Source organism: Euleptes europaea, chromosome 5, assembly GCF_029931775.1.
Source record: "Euleptes europaea isolate rEulEur1 chromosome 5, rEulEur1.hap1, whole genome shotgun sequence".
Taxonomy (NCBI): domain Eukaryota; kingdom Metazoa; phylum Chordata; class Lepidosauria; order Squamata; family Sphaerodactylidae; genus Euleptes; species Euleptes europaea.
This window is the reverse complement of record NC_079316.1, coordinates 82906448-82926890: the sequence shown is the minus strand read 5'-3', so window position 1 is coordinate 82926890 and position 20443 is coordinate 82906448. Positions and strand designations below refer to the sequence as shown.

The 20443-nt window shown below is 43.1% G+C and overlaps 1 protein-coding gene across 1 annotated transcript; it reads right to left on the bottom strand.

The window, feature by feature from the left end:
* Positions 1-734: 734 nt before the first annotated feature.
* On the bottom strand, positions 735-19889 carry LOC130478092 (putative lysosomal acid lipase/cholesteryl ester hydrolase). The gene is made up of 9 exons (XM_056850212.1): positions 19866-19889; positions 17352-17469; positions 14820-15018; positions 13939-14048; positions 12420-12556; positions 8746-8892; positions 6608-6679; positions 2953-3024; positions 735-971 (listed from the first exon to the last, which is right to left on the bottom strand). Exons 1-9 carry the CDS (start codon positions 19872-19874, stop codon positions 738-740), a joined length of 1098 nt encoding a protein of 365 aa, XP_056706190.1. The 5' UTR covers positions 19875-19889; the 3' UTR covers positions 735-737.
* Positions 19890-20443: the final 554 nt, after the last annotated feature.

Here is a 20443-nt window from a genome sequence, read left to right as displayed (position 1 = left end):
AAGATGCTTGTGTGTCATTATTATCAGTTCTGCTGCAATTTTAAACAGCACCTCCCATCAACAGATACTTTTAAAACATCAGCTTCATTTCCAACGTTCATTGCGCTGGAATGTTTGTAGCAAGGAATTGTATTTTCTATGACAGGAGGCAGCCTAGTTTGTTTGAACACATCCACGGAGACCGTGCAGATTTAAAGTACAGGTTGAGTATCCCTTATCTGGACATCCAGTATCCAGACTGATTCGAAAACCAGACCAATTGAGCCGGCATGCAGGCATTACTCACAGGCCCTCAGCAGTACCATTGATGGTTCAATGTACACAAAATTTTTATAATATTGTTTAAAATTACATTCAGGCTTTGTATAAAGTATATATAAAATATAAATAAATTTCGTGTTTAGACTTGGGTCCCACCCCAAAGATCTCATTATGTACATGCAAAAATTCCAAACTATAGAAAGATCCAAAATACGGACCACTTCTGGTCCCAAGCAGTCCGGATAAGGGATGCTCAACCTGTACTTACAAACAGTGCAACAATTCCATCTCCTATAATATCGCTGCATTGCATGTAGACAGAAAGATTAATACTGTAATGCTTTTTAAAAGAAGAAACTTATTTCCCATGGTGAATTAAAGCATCTCCCATGGTGAATTAAAGCAACAACAAAGCACCGCATACTGATTTCCTGAAGAAGCATTTCAAAACAACAGCTCCAAGTCCCCCAACAGATCTATGGATTTTTCTGCATCAGCTCGATCATCACTCTGTACATGCGCTCTGGAGCATCGAGGCCCCAGATGAAATCCAGATGTTCCCATTCAGGAATATTCTTGTGGTAAACTAAGTTTGAGATCTGTGGCAGCAACAGAGTGATATCCTTGGGGTCTGCGAGCCAGTCATGACCGCCGGACCACAAAGCCGTTGGCACACTCATCTCTTTTGCTTTGTAGTAAGGTGGTGTGGCCTAAAAATAAAAAAGGAGGAAATAAAATAATTATTTGTCATATTTAACACAGCAAAGGCTTCCTGATTAAAGCTGCATGGAACAGCAAGAAAGCATGTCATCTCATGGGGTGGGTGGGATTGGGAAAGATAAGATGTCAAGTCCCATTTCAGACAGAAACACATCAATATTTGAGAGAAACCTCAATCAATTTTTACAGTTCAGGCCTACTTTACATACACAAATACATGTGGTATTCCTCAACAGACTTTTTTTTGTTATAAAAAACAAAACAGCCTCAAGGAAGAATAACTTTGTGTGGGGGTGTGGAGAGGAGCTGTGTCTCAGTGGTACAGCATCTGCTTGGCACGCAAAAGGTCCCAGGTTCAATCCCCGGCATCTCCAGTTAAAGGGACTAGGCAAGTAGGTGATGTGAAATACCTCTGCGTGAGACCCTGGAGAGCCACTGCTGGCCTGAGTAGACAATACAGGCTTTGATGTACCAAGGGCCTGATCCAGTACAAGGCAGCTTCAAGTGTTCATTGGAGAAGTGGCAGGAGGGGAACAGGGCTGCCAGGAGCCACCCCTCCCACCAAATCAAAGGATAACATGAATAGGCTAATAATTACCAAGCTGGACTTAGATTAGGTGGGCTCTGGGTTTCCATCATTGCTGAGCACAGGGAAGGGGGGCATTTAACGCAAAAATGGGCCAAGGGGGGCACCATTCTTCATGTGTGCAAACATGCAGAGAAGTGGAGAGAAAAGGAGGAAGATGGTGAGTGGAGGGTACTGGCAGCCTCCTGCTTAATTTATAGCCAGAAACCAACTGTTCCGGGCCCAACTTCCCAGGCACTCAAAGGTCCCTTTTCCCTGGAATCCCACCCCCGTTTCCTCCCTTGTTGGTGGAGGAAGCACCAGTTAACCATTTCTCAACTTGTTTTCCTGCTCCAACCCCCGCACCCATACACACACACACACACAGAGGGGCCTAGATGAGTGTTCCTACAGCTGTGATGTGGATAGCATTATGCTAGTAAAGAGAGCTGCCCTTTCCAATTGTACTGGCTGGGCAGAGTGTGTTTGTGAATGTCAAGACACCACCGGATACTGCCTATAATACAAACCTATGACAAACAACACACTTCCGTCCTCTTTGCTACAAGGTCACTGAAAACCTTCAATGTATTTGCAGACCTCTAACTGGATTAGCATTCCCACTTTATATTTAAGCAGAGGAATGCTTAGCTGGCTATACTTTAACAACTAAAATGGTGAGGGGAAACAAGGCTGACTGCAGCTGCTTTAGTCTAGCCCACACTAGCGTAAATTTTCAAAGGAAGAGAATAGAAGTACAGCTTATGTGCCACAGCTGCCTCCCCCGTGAGATTGTTAGCTCGAGAACATGCCATAGGCACCACTCTCAAGCTGGCAATCCATACCGAGAAAGGGCCAGCGTGGTGTAGTGGTTAAGAGTGGTGGTTTGGAGCGGTGGACTCTGATCTGGAGAACCGGGTTTGATTCCCCACTCCTCCACATGAGCAGTGGAGGCTAATCTGGTCAACTGGATTTGTTTCCCCGCTCCTATGCACGAAGCCAGCTGGGTGACCTTGGGCTAGTCACAGTCTCTCAGCCTCACCTACCTCACAGGGTGTCTGTTGTGGGGAGGGGAAGGGAAGGTGATTGTAAGCCGGTTTGATTCTTCCTTAAGTGGTAGAGAAAGTCAGCATATAAAAACCAACTCTTCTTCATAATCAAAATGGAAGATTTAGAAAATGCACGCGTCCCCTCTTCACAGGCCTTGTTGATGTGGCTTACGTACCAAGTTATTTCCTTTGAACCAGCATAGATACTTTGTACTCTGGCCTCTGAGTACTATGTCTACCTACTGCAAGGCATCACTAGTTTCTACTCATGCACAAGTAACTATTTACATTATAATTTTGTCAGAACTAGTTCATAATAATCAGAAATGTCCCTCGACAATGGTGAGGAATTCTTACCTGGTTATAGTGAGCCATGTTTTTTGCCTTGCTTCCCCAGTCAAAAGCTCTGAACTGCCCAGATTTTATCACCTTAAAAAAAAAAGCATATTAGTACACATCATTATAAATACATCACAGCACCAGTGCAGGCAGGAATTACAAGCATCTGGATATACAAATGGCAGTTAAGGCTGTGCACCAATTGGCTACTAACCTTTTCTTCATCTTAGGGAGAAGGCTAGTATTTTAAAGACCTAAACTGGACAGACATTAATGAAAGCAATAGGCATTGGGGGGGGGATTGGAGACCAGAACTGATGCCCATTTTTGCAGTTGCTGTCCAATATTAATCTGTTCAAGCCTCTGAATTCCCCTTCCCTTCTAACTACCACATGTAGGAACCTCTCCCTCATACATGTGTTTTTCTCCCAATGCCCAAGGTAGCAAGATTTATGAAAGCTAAACCTTTTTAAGCAACTGAGTTGGCCCCAAAAGACATTCAGTATTTCAGCTGGGCAGCTTTTTGCAAGATACTTGTAGTGCTAATTTAATGGCTTTGTCAAACACCCTACCCATTCACAAAGGCAGCGTGTGAAACACAAAGGCCTCCTATATCACCACGCCATCGTATTTCCTTTTTAGATTTGCCAAGCTATCCTCTGCTGCTCAGTGTACAACAATGTCATGACAGATATTCTAGTTTCATATCAGATACTTAACAGGCTTTAAAACCCAGACTATTTGTACTGTGTGATTCTGCAAGTGCACTAGATTCTAGGTGTGCCAAGGCTTTCTGAGGGAATATTTAAGGCAGTGTAGCTTCAAGGCCAATAGTACATGAAGTAATTGTGAAGGATTAGTACAGTGTTAAAAAAAAATCCTCAAACGGCAACATATACAGGCATGTGAACTGAAACCACGTCAGATTATACAACCTGGGGGATGTTTTTTTTTTTTTACCAGTCTCAGGTGTCAAAAGCAAATTGAGAGCCACGCTACATATTGAGAATTATGCACAACTAGAGCTCCCTAATGATTTTAAAGGACTCAAAACAGAGTCCTGGAATTGGATCTGAGCCATGGGTCTTCCTTAGTTGCAATTAAGATACAAAGGGCGGGGAGCAATACAACGTGATGTTAATGAGGAAACTGAGAAAGGTGAGAATTCTCCTAGTACCACAGACCCAAATCCTCCTCTTCTCAACATCTGCTCTGAAACCTTTTCACACTCATACTCCTACACACACACCCCTTGTCACTTGGTTCTCACAATCAATTTAACTGTGGGAAATAGGAATGTGCAAAAAAAATTGTATTTTTTGGATTGGGTATATTGGACCAGAAAAATACCCATATTCCTGAATTCCAATACCAATATGATACTCGATTTTTTTCCAGGAATCAAAAATTTTTCGGGTCCATTTTTCCCTACAGGGAAACTTTCTGGGTGGCTGGGTTTTTTTTTTTTCCCAGTACAGATGCCAAAATTGCAGCAGAGCTGCTGGCGCTTGTCCTTTAAGTAACCCCCACATTTCAAGTAGATTGGACCAAGAAGTCCAATTCTATGGTGTCCCCCCAACCATCCTCCATTATTTCCTATGCAGGAAAAAGAAACCTCCAAGCTGCTTCCATGCCTGCAAGCAACAATCACTGGTCAAATCATGCCTCCCATGGAAGAACCAACACAAGCCCAACGGAACCATTGCAGAACTCAGTGAAATCTAGCAGAACCCCAGAGCCACTGTGGTTTGACATTGATTTTGTTCGGCTCACTTTGCCAGAGGATCTCTACAGTGGAAACTGAAGGGGAGGTGCACTTTTGCAAGCTGAGCAGAAGGAATGGCAATGCAGAATGCCCAGCAAAACCCAGTGCCCCTGTGGCAATGCAAGCTCAATAAAACTAATTTAAAACCAGATATCTGGAGTGGAAACTGAAGGGGGGGGTGTTGCAAGCCCAGAAGAATGAACGGCAATGTACAGAATGGGCAGGAGAACCCAGGGGTATTCTGGCAGTGCAAGCTTAACAGGACTAATGTGCATTCCGAGTAGCACTGACAGCAGAACACATTCAAGCAAAGGATTCTGCAAGCCCAGCATGGCCAATGACAGTTCTGTCAGGAGGGTCCAGTGCCTGCTTGTCAGTGAAAGCTCAACAGGAGGACTAATGTGCATCCAGAAATCCAAGCACTGAGTGAGCAACAGTATAACAGCAAAGGGAACAAAAGAAGTGCAACACATATAAAGAAAAAAAAAACTCCTGAAACTGACAAGGAAACCTGAAACTGACAGAAGCAACCTTGTCGACTTCTCCCCAGGTGCAAGAACAAAGGCAAGTCGGGGGGGGGGGGGAGAGAAAAAAGAAAAAACAGTCCCTGGGGGCTTGCAAATGCTTGCTCCCAATCTTCCTAAAATCCCAAATATTTTTCAGGACCATTTTTTTTCCTGAAAAATTCCACAAATATTTGGGAGAAGTATTTTTCAGGTATATTTTTGGCTGGGTTTCAGCTGAATGCACACCCGTCATGGGTAATATGACTTAAAAAAAATATTCATTATTCCTGTTCACTGATTTATTTGCTTTTAATTGTTGCTTCAGGTTTTTTATAGTTGCTGTTTTGTTTTTCTTGCTTTTGTTTTTGAGACGGGAAACTTCTTTGTGTATGGAGAGTTTCAGGTATAAAGCCTTCAAAAAATAAGCAAGTAGCCTTCCTCTGAATATTTGTTGAAACATTTATATCCCGCCTTTCCTCATAGTTCAAGGCGGCTTACAATAATAATTAAAACCAAAAAGCAAACCCTAAATCTCTCCCTCTTTCCTTAAAAGAATACTCTCCCAGAGTACCACAGATCAAGCAAAGTAAAAGTTTTATTTCCTGTACTAGGAGATTAGGGAGATTTGTGAAGCGTTGCTTCTCTACATTGTGCCATTGCTACTACATGTCTTTGCTGGGTTGTTTAACTGGGGTTAAAAGGTACTCTCCTGTCTTACTATTGCTTAGCTCTGTTTTGTTGTACCAGAACTCAGTGGCCCCTACAGACACTGCAATTATTCATCAGCCTCTCAAGTATATCCAAAACGCTACAGAAATGTGGCATTTGTGCATTCTACATACCAGTGAGTGATAAAGTTATTGTCTGCAGCCAAAGGCCATCACAATCCACCACACATAACACAAAAATAACATTAAACAATCTGACGCACAAGAAACTAGTATTTAAATATGTTAAGTTCCCTGATTAAAAACAGCTTTAGCTCGGATTTTTTTAGCTGCTAAAGCAAAGAGTGGCACTTTGTAGGAAACATCAGGATTGGTGTCTGATAGGAGAAAGAGCAGCTTCTCTGGATCTACATACCAGTGACATTTCTAATCAAGGAACAAACATTTTGCAGTATGTGTGTGCTTCTGAGGTAATGATGGGAGTTTTGCAAGGGAAGAAATAATTGTTAACCTTATTGCTGCTTAACCGGTATTATACTCCTCATTGGTTATTGGATTTTGAATAGAAGACACACAATACTAAAATGAGAAACTACTGAGAGTTGCGTTATCCTACCATTGTAGTAGTTATTTCCACCCCATTCTTTCAAAACCACCCATTCTAAATATCAAATCAATGCAGCAAACGACATGATTCAGGTTTCATTATTTCCAAGGATGTCAAAAGGCCTCACCTGAGACCAATGAAGCATGTTCTGGACAGATGTTCCAGCAGGACAGTGGGTTGAATATACATCAACTCGGGTCTGCAACAGTGTAAGAAACTTAGTTAGAAAGGCTAAGGTTATTCATTAGTTAGGCAAAGCCACTTAGTTCCCCTACAATACCGGTTTTGTTTGAACAGAAAGAACACAGTGCAGGCTCTTACCAACACAACACCTGGATTTCAATATCACGCAGACTGCTGCAAATAAGCACAGTTTGGACGCTTCCTGTCATCTCTACTGAAACACACCTTACTTCAAAGTTACATGAGAAAGTAGTTCTTAACCAAACAAGACATTTTTAGAAAAGGCCATTCCAATTTAATGATTAATGCATGATTTTACATTTAGTACAGGTAATGCACTATCCTTTCCTTCTATGACGGATAGACATGGTTTTCTTCCACGGTGCAGCCTATCATGTCCCACTCAGGAATTCTTGCTCAGCCCCCAATGTCTGTTCTGAAGACAGAGAGAAGTTGAGAGATCTCAGGTTGCCCAAGGTGTATGCTTGTGAGGAATCCCAACCCCTTTTGGGAAACCCCTGCCTCACCAAGCACATGGAGGTTTTAGGGTGTCTCTTCTCCTGCAGGCTGCAACCATTTAAGGAGCACCCAAGTCCTCTGCTCCCAAAAACCCTCCTAGTGCCTCAAGTCACCATAAAGGTGGAACGTGCGTCAGCGTATCTGAGCCACAGGGGTAAGACCCAGTACAGTCAAGCCACCTTATAACAAAAGGTTTCTATCAACTAGCATACATCCTACGGAAAAGGCCAACACATATGAAAAGGGAATACATCTGAATGAAATGAGCGATATGGCAGAGTACTAAGAAATAAACCCCAAAGACAGCAGCAAAGTAGTCTACACAGAGCGTGATGTTACCTTGACATTCTCCCCCTTGCCCCAAATAAAGGGCATAAAGCAGCAGGAAACTTAAGAATGCTCTCCAGCCTTGGTACAACATAAGCTTCTGTTATCTCCCCCCCCCCCCACCATCAAAACCTGGTTGTTGGCATGCTTTCCTCAGACTGTTTTAACTTTTCATTTCCCAGCTGGGAGGGGCTCTGTGGGCACACAAGCTCCCCACTTCCCACCAACGTGTGTTATCCCACCCCACAGGGTTCTGTGCCATTTTTAGGTCTCCAAGTGGGAAATATTAAAATCCTCGGGAGGTGGTGAGCTCTCCTTCCCTGGAGGTTTTTAAGCAGAGGCTAGATGGCCATCTGTCAGCAATGCTGATTCTATGACCTTAGGCAGATGATGAGAGGGAGGGCATCTTGGCCATCTTCTGGGCATGGAGTAGGGGTCACTAGTCGTGTGGGGGGGAGGTAGTTGTAAATTTCCTGCATTGTGCAGGGGGTTGACTAGATGACCCTTGTGGTCACTTCCAACTCTGTGATTCTATTATTCCTATCCATCCTGGTCCTGAGTGAAAAGCTAGAATACGGTTCTGGCTCTCATCCCATCAATCTGCCCTGCATACTTCATTGGCTTCCTCCCTGAGTGTAACTTCAGGCATTAATACAGGAGTGAATGTTTTCTTCAGGCAAACAGCTTCTCGCCCATAACAGAAAGCATGCCTTGCATACATGGCATTGCAGGCTGGAGTATCTGTAGTCCAAGTTTCTGCCATCGCACTACTACCTGTGCCACGTTATTCTACTGTTGCTGGAAGTGGTCTCACGTGAGTTACGTACTAGACAAAATACTCCCACACGCGTTACATACTAGACAAAATAGTCCCACATGCCATAGTCCAGTGGGACTGTAGCCATCATACATACACAAAGCACCATAGCCTTTCTGCATTATCCCAAAGGGGCAACGACCAATAATTAGGTCCACAAGCTAGTGAAGTCACAAAAAAGGCCAAAAGAATATTCACTATTTTTTAATAGGGACGTAAGTGCCATCTAGGAATTGTGCCAGTTTTGTGGGGAACTGCATTGTGCCACGACCCAGTCATGCGTCTAAGCCCTCAGAACTCAATGCGTGCAGATGAATTCTGACCTTCCCCTCATTTCAAAGGGGCTTCACAAACACCCAGGAATGGTCTGCTTGGTAACCCCTGCAAAGACACATTGGTTAGGCACACAAGGAACTTACCAAATTTAGGTTTCTTTCATTAAACCCACACAGCAGAAAGAAGAGATTGCCACAAAGGTCATCAAGTAAGACGTGGTCGCACATGTGGGTAGCAAGCCACTTTATGAATGCATTTTGGGGAAGAAATGCCTTAGCTCCAAACATTTCCTGCCAAATCAAGCAAAATGGATATACATGGTCATTTTCTTGTGAATCAAGAAGCAAAATGTTATAAATCATTTAATGATAATCATCTGCACTGTCCTCTGCTGGACTCGGATTGGGATTCAAAATGCCTGCCCGTCCATCCATCCAGGTGACTAGATCACTGATCCTCAGCCAGTCCTCTTCTCACAGCCTAGCCTACTTCACAGGGATGTTGTGAAGATCCAACAGAGTCAGACAAATCATGTTAGCTGCCCTGATAACTTTGGAGGAAGGTCAGGATCAAAATGTGGGGGAAGAGGGGGGCCAAGGGACAGCTGGATCTTCTAGCAGTAATTTACTGCCAAGCTCACTCAAGTGGCAAACCTACACTGAACTGCCAGTAAAAAAAAAAAAATGCAACCCATCGTTGTAGCTGTATCACCACCAGAATACCAGAACAAATGTATAAGGAGTATGGCACCCGGCAGCCACATGCAAGCAGAAACTTGACTTTTCTTGCACTGTTGCAAAAATATTTTCTTTCTATTTATCCAAGTCTGAATTAGAAGGCTCTTGTCAGCTTAATGTTCACATTGTAAACTTCTCAGACTTCTGGATGCTTTCTGTACCAACAGAATATTGGCCTAGGTGGCCCTCTGTTAGATCCAGCCAGGACTGGTCCCTTTCTTCTTAGGACTGACCAACTACCCTCCTTAAGACCAACAGGCTGGTGGCAGTTATTTGCTCAAGTGATGAAATAGGACAGACAGCAACTTTATCCAGTTGTTCTGTTAGGAAAAAAAGTCATGCTCTATCCAAGATAATTCTCCTCAACTCTTAACAAAAGTAATGCATTAGCTGCTCTTGAGCTGGAACACGTAGGATCTGGACTGCACAACCCATGCAGGCAATAAGTGCTGGAACACATAAGGAATTTTAACCCACCTTTTCCTGTGCATTCAAGGCATAGCACAATGTTATTTAAAAGAACACAGATCAGTCCTGAGTTATAACAGTATCGCGTTCAAGTAACAACAGAAATCCAGACCAAACCCAACACACCAGAGCATCACATCAAAAACCGTACCAAAAAAGTCCATTTTAATAGGTTGGCTTTGCACGGTCTCCGAAAGACCAACAACAGAATGCCAGGAAGGCCACTGCAACAGGGAGAGGCCATTACTGAAGAACTTATGGACAGAGAAGTTCTCAGCTGCCTTCAAAAAGGCACCTTTAGTAAGCCCTGGTCCACAGAGCAGGGCAGGCACAGCGGGAGAAAAACAAGAGCTCCCTCTACTATGTGCCTGTTTCAAGCCCTTTAGTCAACAATATTTGAAATTTCACATGACAGTCTCACATACCCTTAGAACTGCCTATTCCTGCTCCTACCATAGATGTTCAGCGACCTTCATAAGATGCTCAGGAGACAGGCATGCACAGAAATGTTTTAAATAAGTGTGTATATATTTATTTTGCACAATACAGCATAACCTGTCAAATGGGAGGCACAAGCAAACGAAGAACGTGATGTCATCCTGTTCCCATTAAATCTTTACATTGGTGCTGGCCTCCCCATTTCACCCCCCCCCACACACACACACCTTCTGCTACCTGTGAGAGTTCAACTGCTCAACCGGTTCTACAGTGGCTACTACTGTCCTTTTATACGTTTGCCATCTTGATATTTTATAGCTGTTATGATCGTTGTGTTTAATGCTGAAGTTTTATGGTTTCATGTGGTTTTAGATGTTGTTACCCGGCCTGAGCGCGGCCTGGTTGGGAATGAGGGAGGGCTATAAATGTTTAAAAATAAAATAAAGAATAAATGAAAAGCTACTGAAACTGTCAGGGCCAAATTTACAGGGAGATTAAACCTGCCATGAGACCTTAATAGGGGGGAAAAAGATGTCTGTTTAATAAAGTTTATTTAACACCAGAGAGAAAAGAAAAAAATGAAGAGATAAGAAAGATCTTTCCCTAGACTAACAGCAGAGAGCTGTAAATACACTGCTTCTCCCAAGCGAGGCAGGAAAGAACTGGAAGAAGAGGGGCATTTCCTCCAATAGACAGGAAGTTCTTTTGACCTGCCTCCCAGAGTGAGAGGGGACGGAAACACCCATCATAAGATGACCTTCCCCAGAGAGAGAATGTACGGTTTTCATACAAATATACTCCATTTCAAAGACGTTTCTTCAGTGGAAACCCCATTAGTTAAATGTTTAAGGGCTGATTTTCCAACACCACTTGTGGGAATAGGATCACAGTATGCACAAACGCAGCTGCTCTGGTATATTACACTTGAGGGGAAAAGGAATGTGCAAGCACAGGAGGAGGCCAAACTCACGCATGTAGCAATCACACTTAAGACCAGCACACAACAAACAGCCTCCTGTGATCAGCAAGCATCTCTGAGCCTGGGGGGTGGGCACAGCAACCCGCATCCTGTGCATGCAAATCCAATCAGCAACGTGACTATTTCCACACTACTTTGCAGCCCACTGGCTTAGCTCCCTCCCGTCACAACCATGTTTTGTTTGACACTATATAGCAGTGGTTCCCAAAGTGGGCAGTACCACCCCCTGGGGGGCAGTGGGATTACCTAGGGGAGCACTAAGAGGCAAGGGGGCAGCAGGAGCGCTAGAGGTGGGCCCCTTCAACTGTGTTGTTCACTAATTTACAATAGATCAAGCTATGGCACCATGCTGGCAAATTTGGTGGAAGCTATCAGAATTTTTTTCCAGACTTTGAAGAGCTGGTACCACTGGATCAAGTTCATCAGTTTTGTTGAATAAATTTCAACTAAAAAGTTTTGATTTTGAATTGATGAGCAATTAATAACAATAAAATTTTCAAAACAGTAACAATTATCTTCTTTAGTGAGTCATGCAAACCCCCTATTTTGAATGCTTTTTATAGGATAGGGTAAGGGGCACTGGGGTTGAGTTTGTGGAACCAAGGGGGCGGTGGCCCAAAAAGTGTGGGAACCACTGCTATATAGCCTGACATAACCTGGTAAAGGTCACCATAACCATCCCTTTGAGTAGTCATGCAAAGCCAGCTGAGTTACCCATAGCTGTGATTTACCACAGCTATGGTGGTAGCACACAAGGGCAAGCAAAGCAGTATCACAGTTCCCTCTTCATCCTAGCTCAGGCCTTTAGTAGTCCACTACAGTCAATGATAAAGTGTGAAAAGAGCTCTCCGGTGCCTGGATAACATGTTGGCAGGACTGGCTGACTTGGACAGCATATAGTGAGATATTAAGCACAGTTATATGTTTCTAAGCTCACTGACTTCAGTGGATAAGAATGATGTAACCCTGCTGAAGGCAGCACTGGCAGGTGTTTAAGAACAGTATACATGTTTGCAGGTCAGTTGTGTTCCCTTTGATAACTAGTGTTTCCTTCAGGCTTTTGTTGAAATTGTGTGCCTGGACTTTTCTTCAAGTGTGTGCAGAGTAAGAAAGAAACACATTCCCTTGTCCTCGGCAGCACCCACTGTTATTTGCTCACTGTGCCTCAAGCAAACCTCTTGTCCAAAATACGTACTCTGAGCACCAGTTCAGGAAACTCTGCAAGCTTGGTCAGAGGGCTGCTTGAAAACTTTACTGTGGTTACCGGCGCCAATGCAAAGAACATTTTGATCTTCTTAGCTAGCTGTGGCATGGTTGAAAATGCAATAAAACCTGGGAAGACGGGCGGGGGGAGAGATCAGAGAAACAGTTATTAAATAAGCAACACAGTGTTCTGCAAGATGAATACTTTTCCTACTTCTATCACAAATGAGAGCAATCCGGCAAAGTGCATTTACGATTGAAAATGCAAGGAAATAGATTAAATAAGCTACACAGTCTTCAACATAGGAGGAGAAAATATTCAACTTAGGCTATCACAAAAAGTAACAGAACACACTATGATTTATCATCATTATCTGAGCTTACAGCCAGAAACTTGAGATTTTTGTAATGCCATAAAAGTCAGAAGACATTTAAGTCTGTATTCTTCCTCAGCAATACCATCTATAGTGACTTGAACAGCGTATTCAGCACCTCCCTAAGAATCAATGAAGCCCAGCAGCAACAGCTGGAGAATCAAGTCCCACCCTGTTATACTCTCACTGTTCTTTCCCTTCAGCCTTGCATAACCTCTGACCCACCAACCCTGTCTTTCAACCCATCAAATGTTTGACAGCATCTCTGGTTTTTGGGGTATTGGCAAAAAAAAAAAAAAAAAACCCAGCAGAACACAATAGGAGTTGATCAAGCATGGGGAGGGGGCATACAAGTTATTCAGGACTACTGTACATAATACAGAATCTTTTGATAAATTCTTAGAATTTGTTATGACAAATGGAGACAGTAGCGTTTATAGCATTTATAAGCAACTCAATTATAGGACCCTATGCAGTTACTGGCGCCCCATGGCACAGAGTGGTAAGCTGCAGTACTGCAGTCCAAAGCTCTGTTCACGACCTTGGGTTCAGTCCTGACGGAAGTTGGTTTCAGGTAGCTGGCTCAAGGCTCTGGTTCACGACCTGGGTTCAGTCCTGACGGAAGTTGGTTTCAGGTAGGCGGCTCAAGTTTGACTCAGCCTTCTGAGGTCGGTAAAATGAGTACCCAGCTTGATGGGGGGAAAGTGTAGATGACTGGAGAAGGCAATGGTAAACCACCCTGTAAACGCAGTCTGCCTAGTAAATGTCGGGATGTTATATCACCCCATGGTTCAGTAATGACCTGGTGCTTCCATAGGGGACTACCTTTAAGCGGTTACTCCAGAGGCCTAAATCCACCAAAATCAATGGTCTTAGACAGGATTAACTCTGCACAGGATTACACTCTTACTATGCTTCATCTTGATTCAGCTTCTTAAACCAGAAGCATTTACAAACAAAACTCACACAATGACTCTCAGACAACCAAATGAATCCTCATTTGCACCCAGTGGCTTCATACATAATTACTGCACTAGAACCAAATTCTCTGCAGGAAGCAACCTGCAGCAGGAAACAAACAAAATAATTTGTAGCTATTAGAATTGCCAACAGACATGAAGAAGCTTGTTAACCTACCCATTGTGGTGCCCTGTGAATGGCCAACATAATATACATGCTCCTGTCCAGTTTTGTTCAGGATGAAGTTAATGGAGGCTGGAAGGTCGTATTTAGCCATTTCATCAAAACTGTAAAGGAAGAGTAATAGCAGACCACATTAAATATATCTGGATTGTGTAGTCAATTGTGCAGTCAGTTGGTCATGTTTACTGTGCATGGCCATAGGCCTTTACAATGAATGAAGACATTACAGCAACTTAAAATATGTATAAAACCATTAAAAGTCGTAAGATTAAAATACACCAGTTTGGCTCCTTTCCTCATTCGAGAGCTTTCTTTGTCCTGATTTTCCTGGCCGCAAGGCCATAAGTGCCATTTTCTGGGAAACAAAAGGGTCAATATCGGACAGCAAGAAAATTAGATTACTGGCATCAGATAAGTGAAAAGTGGAAAGATTATTTGCCAGGAACTTATTCCGAGGCTCGGTGTAGAGAGGGCAGGCCAGGATGTAATGGGAGTAGATCTTCCACTGAGCTACCACATATACAGATATAACGTTGAGCCCAGGATTTCTTTTGAAAAACGACCAGCAAGAAGCTACGTGGGCATAGTTTGAAATCGCAGATACAATTGTGTAAAAAAATCAGTTTGAAAAGAAAAAACATGAGCTGAGTGAGCCTTGCTAACCCAGACAAACTAGGCATTACTTCATTTGGTTGGGTCCCATCACAGCCTACCTTGACCAAACTCAGTTCTAGGTCATAAAACCTACTTATTCCACCAATGACATACTTACTATAAGCATGCAATTCCCCACAGGTAGGCAACAGGAAGAGTTTGACTAGAGCACATAACCAAGTATTACTAACACAGAGTTATATTTAACAAGCTCACTGTACCTGAAAGCCCAGAATTCTTCTTGATTCGCCGTATAGTTTTTGTGCTTTCGAGACCACGTGTTGCCTCTGCTGTTTCCTAACCAAACATCATAGCCAGCATCAGCCAGCATAAATCCCAGGCTGTTGTAGTCAAAATTTGACACCCAGTTACTGCCATCTGCAATGAAGCCGTGCTGCAGAAACACAGCTGGCTTAGGATCTGAAAGGAGAGCATTTAAACAGTGTTCACATTCTGTTGCCGATGCTTGATCCATCAGAACTCTTTTATGCTAGAATCGGTGACCATTCCACATCACCTACAGATATGAGACACACAGCATGTGTGTGTACAGCGCTGTCAAGTCACAGCCAACTTATGGCAACCCCAGCAAGGGGCTTACAATGCGAAGCAGAGGTGGTTTGCCTTCCTCTGCAGAATCTTCCTTGGCGGTCTCCATTCCAAGTACTGACTCTGCTTAGCTAAGTACTTACTCTGCTTAGTATACTATGCCACCTTCCCTCTCACACAGAGTATATAGCCAACAGCTTAACAGAAGGACCTTGCACAAGTGGCCTGCAATGAATCACTTCAGACTGCAGAAATCTAGGTAAAGGAACACTTATTTGGAACTATGAAGCTTCCATCTGAACTGCAGGTGTGGGAATCACCAGCATCAGAGAGTCTAGTGGGAAAACACCTATTGATTTACGTGCATCTCTCTGACTGCATGCCCTGAAACCTTCTACACTACAAAGCCTTGCTTAATGGTTTATTAAGCAATAAACATCTTTGAATGTGCCAAGAAGAAACATGCACATTAAAGGCAACCCTGAGATCTGGGAACAAGGACGACGTGTTCCCAAGGCTTACTGCCTACTGATTAGGAGTCCAAATATGTACCCAATACAAAGTTTTAGGTTCAATTGAAACAGCTAGGGCATCAATTAAGGAAATATTCCCACAGCCCCACTCCTCCATAACAAGAGCAAGGAGAAAGGAGAAGAAGCCCCAGTCAGACATGTTAGCTACAGTAGCCCAACATGGAGAATAAGAGGCTCCAACCACTACTCCAAAGAGGATCCCTTGCTTAAACTTCACGAACTACTGGACAACCCCTGGCTATTCTATTGCTTCCTTGTGGGTGGAATTCTCATTCATGAAAAATTTCAAAAAAGCGCAAACGTGGAGGACTTGGCAGCCCAGGATCCTCATTTCCTGGTGGTCTAGGTCTGAGAGGTAGATAACGCCATTGAGAGAGGGGATGGTCGCCCTAACTTCACATGAAGCTGCCTTCTACTGAATTAGACCACATGAAGCTTCACAGACCACAGACTTCACATGAAGCTGCCTTCTACTGAATCAGACTCTCCAGGGTCTCAGGCAGAGATCTTTCACATCACCTACTTGCCTAGTCCCTTTAACTGGAGATGCTGGGGATTGGACCTGGGACCTTCTGCATGCCAAGCAGATGCTCTACCACTGAACCACAGCCCTTCCCCAAGCAAACAAGTGGTGGTGCATCTGTTTCTAAAGAAGCCTACCCTGGACCAAGGAGATCTCAATAAGTCTCAACCAGTCTCTAATTTTCCATTCTTGAGCAAGGTGATTGAAAAGATGGTGGCTGGACAACTTCAAGTGAATGGACTGATGACTGGGGGTTTTCTGTAGGTTTTAATGGTTTTTAAGAAGTAATTTTATCATGTATGGTGTTTTTTTTGTTAGCTGCCTTGATGGCCACTATGAGGACAGAAAGGCAAGGTATACATGGTATAAAATAAAACAGGCTTCCACTTTGTGCTAGTTTTTAAGCTTTCAGTGGGCAGAGAATCAACTGTTTAATGTATACAGCTATCTAAAAATAAGGACACCACATTTCTCCCTGCAATCACTGAATACGTGGCATTTGCAATTAATGATTTCTGAGGGGGGAGGGAAATCACACATATTTGACTGTGACTCACGTCAAGCAGGAATGCAATTGAAAAGGACTGTAAATGACTTAAGTCAGCATGGACTTTGAAGTAGTTCTCATTGCAGGCAGTCATGACACCCAAAGGTTGCCAAGTAATTGGCACTTAACGTTTCCGTTCCTCTTCCCCAACCCTTGCCACATCAAACTTCCCTAAATCTTTTTATAGCACTGTGAGCTATTAAAATAATGTGACATATTTTCAGGATTCTGAAATATAGATGTGTAAGAACTGCATGACTCTCAAGTGCATTTACTTCCCAACGAGAGCAGAGGCTAAGCCAATACTGGGATAAGAAACAAGTTACATTACAATAGCCGAACCCTTCCTTTCCTACCCCTATCAAGATCTCTGGAAAGAAGATCTATTCTGCGGGAGCGGTCAGGTCCTAACGGGGGGGGGGGGGAGAATTCCTTAATATATCATTTGCATGCATTTAATCAGGATCAAACAAATTACATATGCTTTCTTTGGCCACTCTTAATATAAGCCAAGCTTCTGCAAAACAAAACATAGACAACTTTCCTAAAAAGCTCTTCACCTACAGTATTAAAATGCTCCACATATGTATGATATACTAACCTTTGTTCCACTGGCTTCCTTTCCCATGAGGTATTCTGTTAACACTGAGGATATACCCATCATCTGTCACTACCTCATATTCCTCACTGGGATATCCCATGAAGGAAATCATTTCGCTCTGGAGAAGGAAAAGCACAGGCAGCTTTCAGCGGAAGCCGCTAAAAAGCGAATGTGGAAGGTTTACATTTATTGTTTTTCTCTTCCCAAGGAAGCCATTGCTGTCGAGCCCCATAAAAATGGGATGAAGCAGCAAAAATAGACAACCACCAACCCTTTCATTCTGCTCAAGGCAATCACTCCTTTGCCAACTGTAAAAAGAGATTGTGGCAACCAGCTCAGGAGTCTCGAGTGCATTTCATTTAAACCAACACTCGCCACAACAAGAAAAGTTCGCTACAAGTTTCTTCAGATATGTGAAGAGCAAACGCAAAAGAGTCCATAGGCCCACTGTTGGGTGAAAATGGAGAGACTCTGACAGAAGACAGAGAGAAAGCAGAAAGGCTCAATGTCTATTTTGCCTCAGTTTTCTCCCTGAAAAAGAGAACGGGCTCATCGAGAGATGATAGCTCAGTATAACTAAAGACTTAACATTGTACAAACAAGACATAACTTTGAGTTCTGTAACCAGAATTCGCAATGTCTTTTTTTTATTTTTTTTATTTTTTTATATCACAATAATTTGCATCATTCAATATTATTATATGATAAACATTTTTTCTTAACCAAACTAATTAATGCTAGTATTTCACTGACTTCCCCTCTCCCCTCCTCTATCTATTTGATAATTTAATTGTCCCCTTTGCATTTAAATTCTAATTATAATATATTTCTTATATCACTCTAATTACAATTTTAATCTAAATCAATATCCTTAATATTTCTACTTCTCTCGTTTGAATTAGATCAAAATATAACCTTTAAGCCTTCCCAGCTTTAATTCATTTTCACAATATATTGTCCATGCCTCCCATTCTCCCACAAATTCGGTGTTCTCCTTTAGATTTACTAATGCTGTAAGTTTAGCCATTTCTGCTAGTTCCAGCATTTTGTTTATCCAGTCGCAATGTCTTTTGAACCTAAAGTAACAGTCGTGGTGGTGACAATAAGAGGATTTAACTCCCCATCCCATGCTGTTTCCGTGATTCTACATCCACACACACAAACACGCTGTTTTTAGCCCAGGTAAAAAAGAGAGGAAGATTCCCATAATCATCTCTCTCCACCCTCCACAAGGCCAAAAACTGTTGGGAGGGAGGCATTTTCAAAAAGAGAAATGGCACAGGGAGTCATTAATCAATGTTGTGACCCAAACCTCTGAATGAATTTAGGGCTGGAACTAGGGCTGCCAGGTCCCCTCTCTCCTCTGGCGGGAGCTTTTAGGGCAGAGTGCGGGGGAATGCGTGTGTGTGGTAAAAGGCCCCTTGCAATGTGTTGACACCTGGAAGTGCCGCATCGCAAGCGGCCCTTTACCACTCAAACTAAGAGTTTACAACTGGAAGTGACATGCGGGCGCTGTGTACACGCATGCACGTTTGCCCGCCGACCCTCAGGTGGTCGGCGGGCAGAGGGGTGAATTGCCGGGGGTTTGCCCGCCACCACCAGGCACCTGGCAACCCTAGCTGGAACACACATTAGGAGTTCCAGTGATGGAACTCCACCATGGCATACAGCTTAATGAATTCTGAAGGTACTCTAAAACAGAAGCTTCTGGTTAGTAAGAGTGCATTCTCGTGATAATCTGATGGTCATATCAAGGTAATAAGGCCACAAGAAAAAAAAGTGTGGGATCAAGGTATCAAAAACTAATCACATGACCATGACATTTTTGTCAAGAAAGTTTGGAACCATAAATTGACTGGGGCTTGAGAAGGAAGAAGATCAGATCATAAGACCAACTGCTGAAAGAGGATCTTCAAGCCACAAGTGAACCTTGAATCCACTACCATCCACCAAGCACTGTATTCATTCAAAAGGAAGAGAACTTCAAATACATGATGACCCCCAAACAAAAGAAGCCTATACCAAAAAACAGATGACACTGAGTTTAAAACAACCCCCAAGAGAGGTGAACCAGCTAGCCAGCCAGAAGAAGAGTTGGTTTTTATATGCTGATTTTCTCAGCCTTTTAAGAATCAAGCCAGCTTACAATCTCCTTCCCTTCCTCTCCCCACAACAGACACCTTGTGAGGTGGGTGGGGCAGAGAGTTCGAAGGGAGTGGTGACCAGCCCTAGGTCACCCAGCTGGGTTTATGTGGAGGACTGCGGAAACCGACCCAGTTCATCAGATTAGAGTCCACTGCTCTTAATCACTACACCATGCTGGCTCTCCAGCCAGAACGTGTCCTCCTGCCCTGAAACAAAAAAAAAATGTTTAACAGAATGGGAGGGAGATATGGGATTTTTTCCTGATGCAGCAATTCACACACCAAACATTCAGCAGGGCAACATTCAGAAATAATGATGTTTGGAGACTTCTTAGAAGAGAACATAAACAACACCAGATTGGTGACTTACAATATTCATGGTTACTTCTGGATCCACATATTTTGTTCGCACAAATGCTTCTGTACTCAGAAGACCTTGAGCCAAGCTTGACACAATTAGGAAAAGCCACATCTTTGGGCCTGTGTAAAAACAAAATTCATCTCTCAGCACAGAAATACCACATTGCGTCCTCAGGGAAAAAACACATTAATAATTAATAAAATAATAATAATTTACCACAAAGTCAACAAACAGAATGTGCAGCTAAAACCAAAATGTGTTCCTTAGAAATAGCAAACAAGGCACCTTAGGTGTACCGGGCCCTATTTTAAACAGCTCATACACCACAGTCATAAATGTTTTGCTTCCACGAAAGCACTGATTATTCTCTATTTGCTCCTTCTTCCCAGGGGTCCATGGACTCTTTGGGTCAGCAAGAGAGTTCTACTGGGGTGCAAGGTGATCGTGGCCTGAAAGATCCCCCTCCCCGTTTTTGACATCTAGCCTGGTGGGGAGTTTGGGTGGGATGAGGGAACGTGGGGGGTTTGTGTTTGGATTTCGTGATGGACCAATGCACCAATTCACATCTTTGATGTGCATGGAAAGTT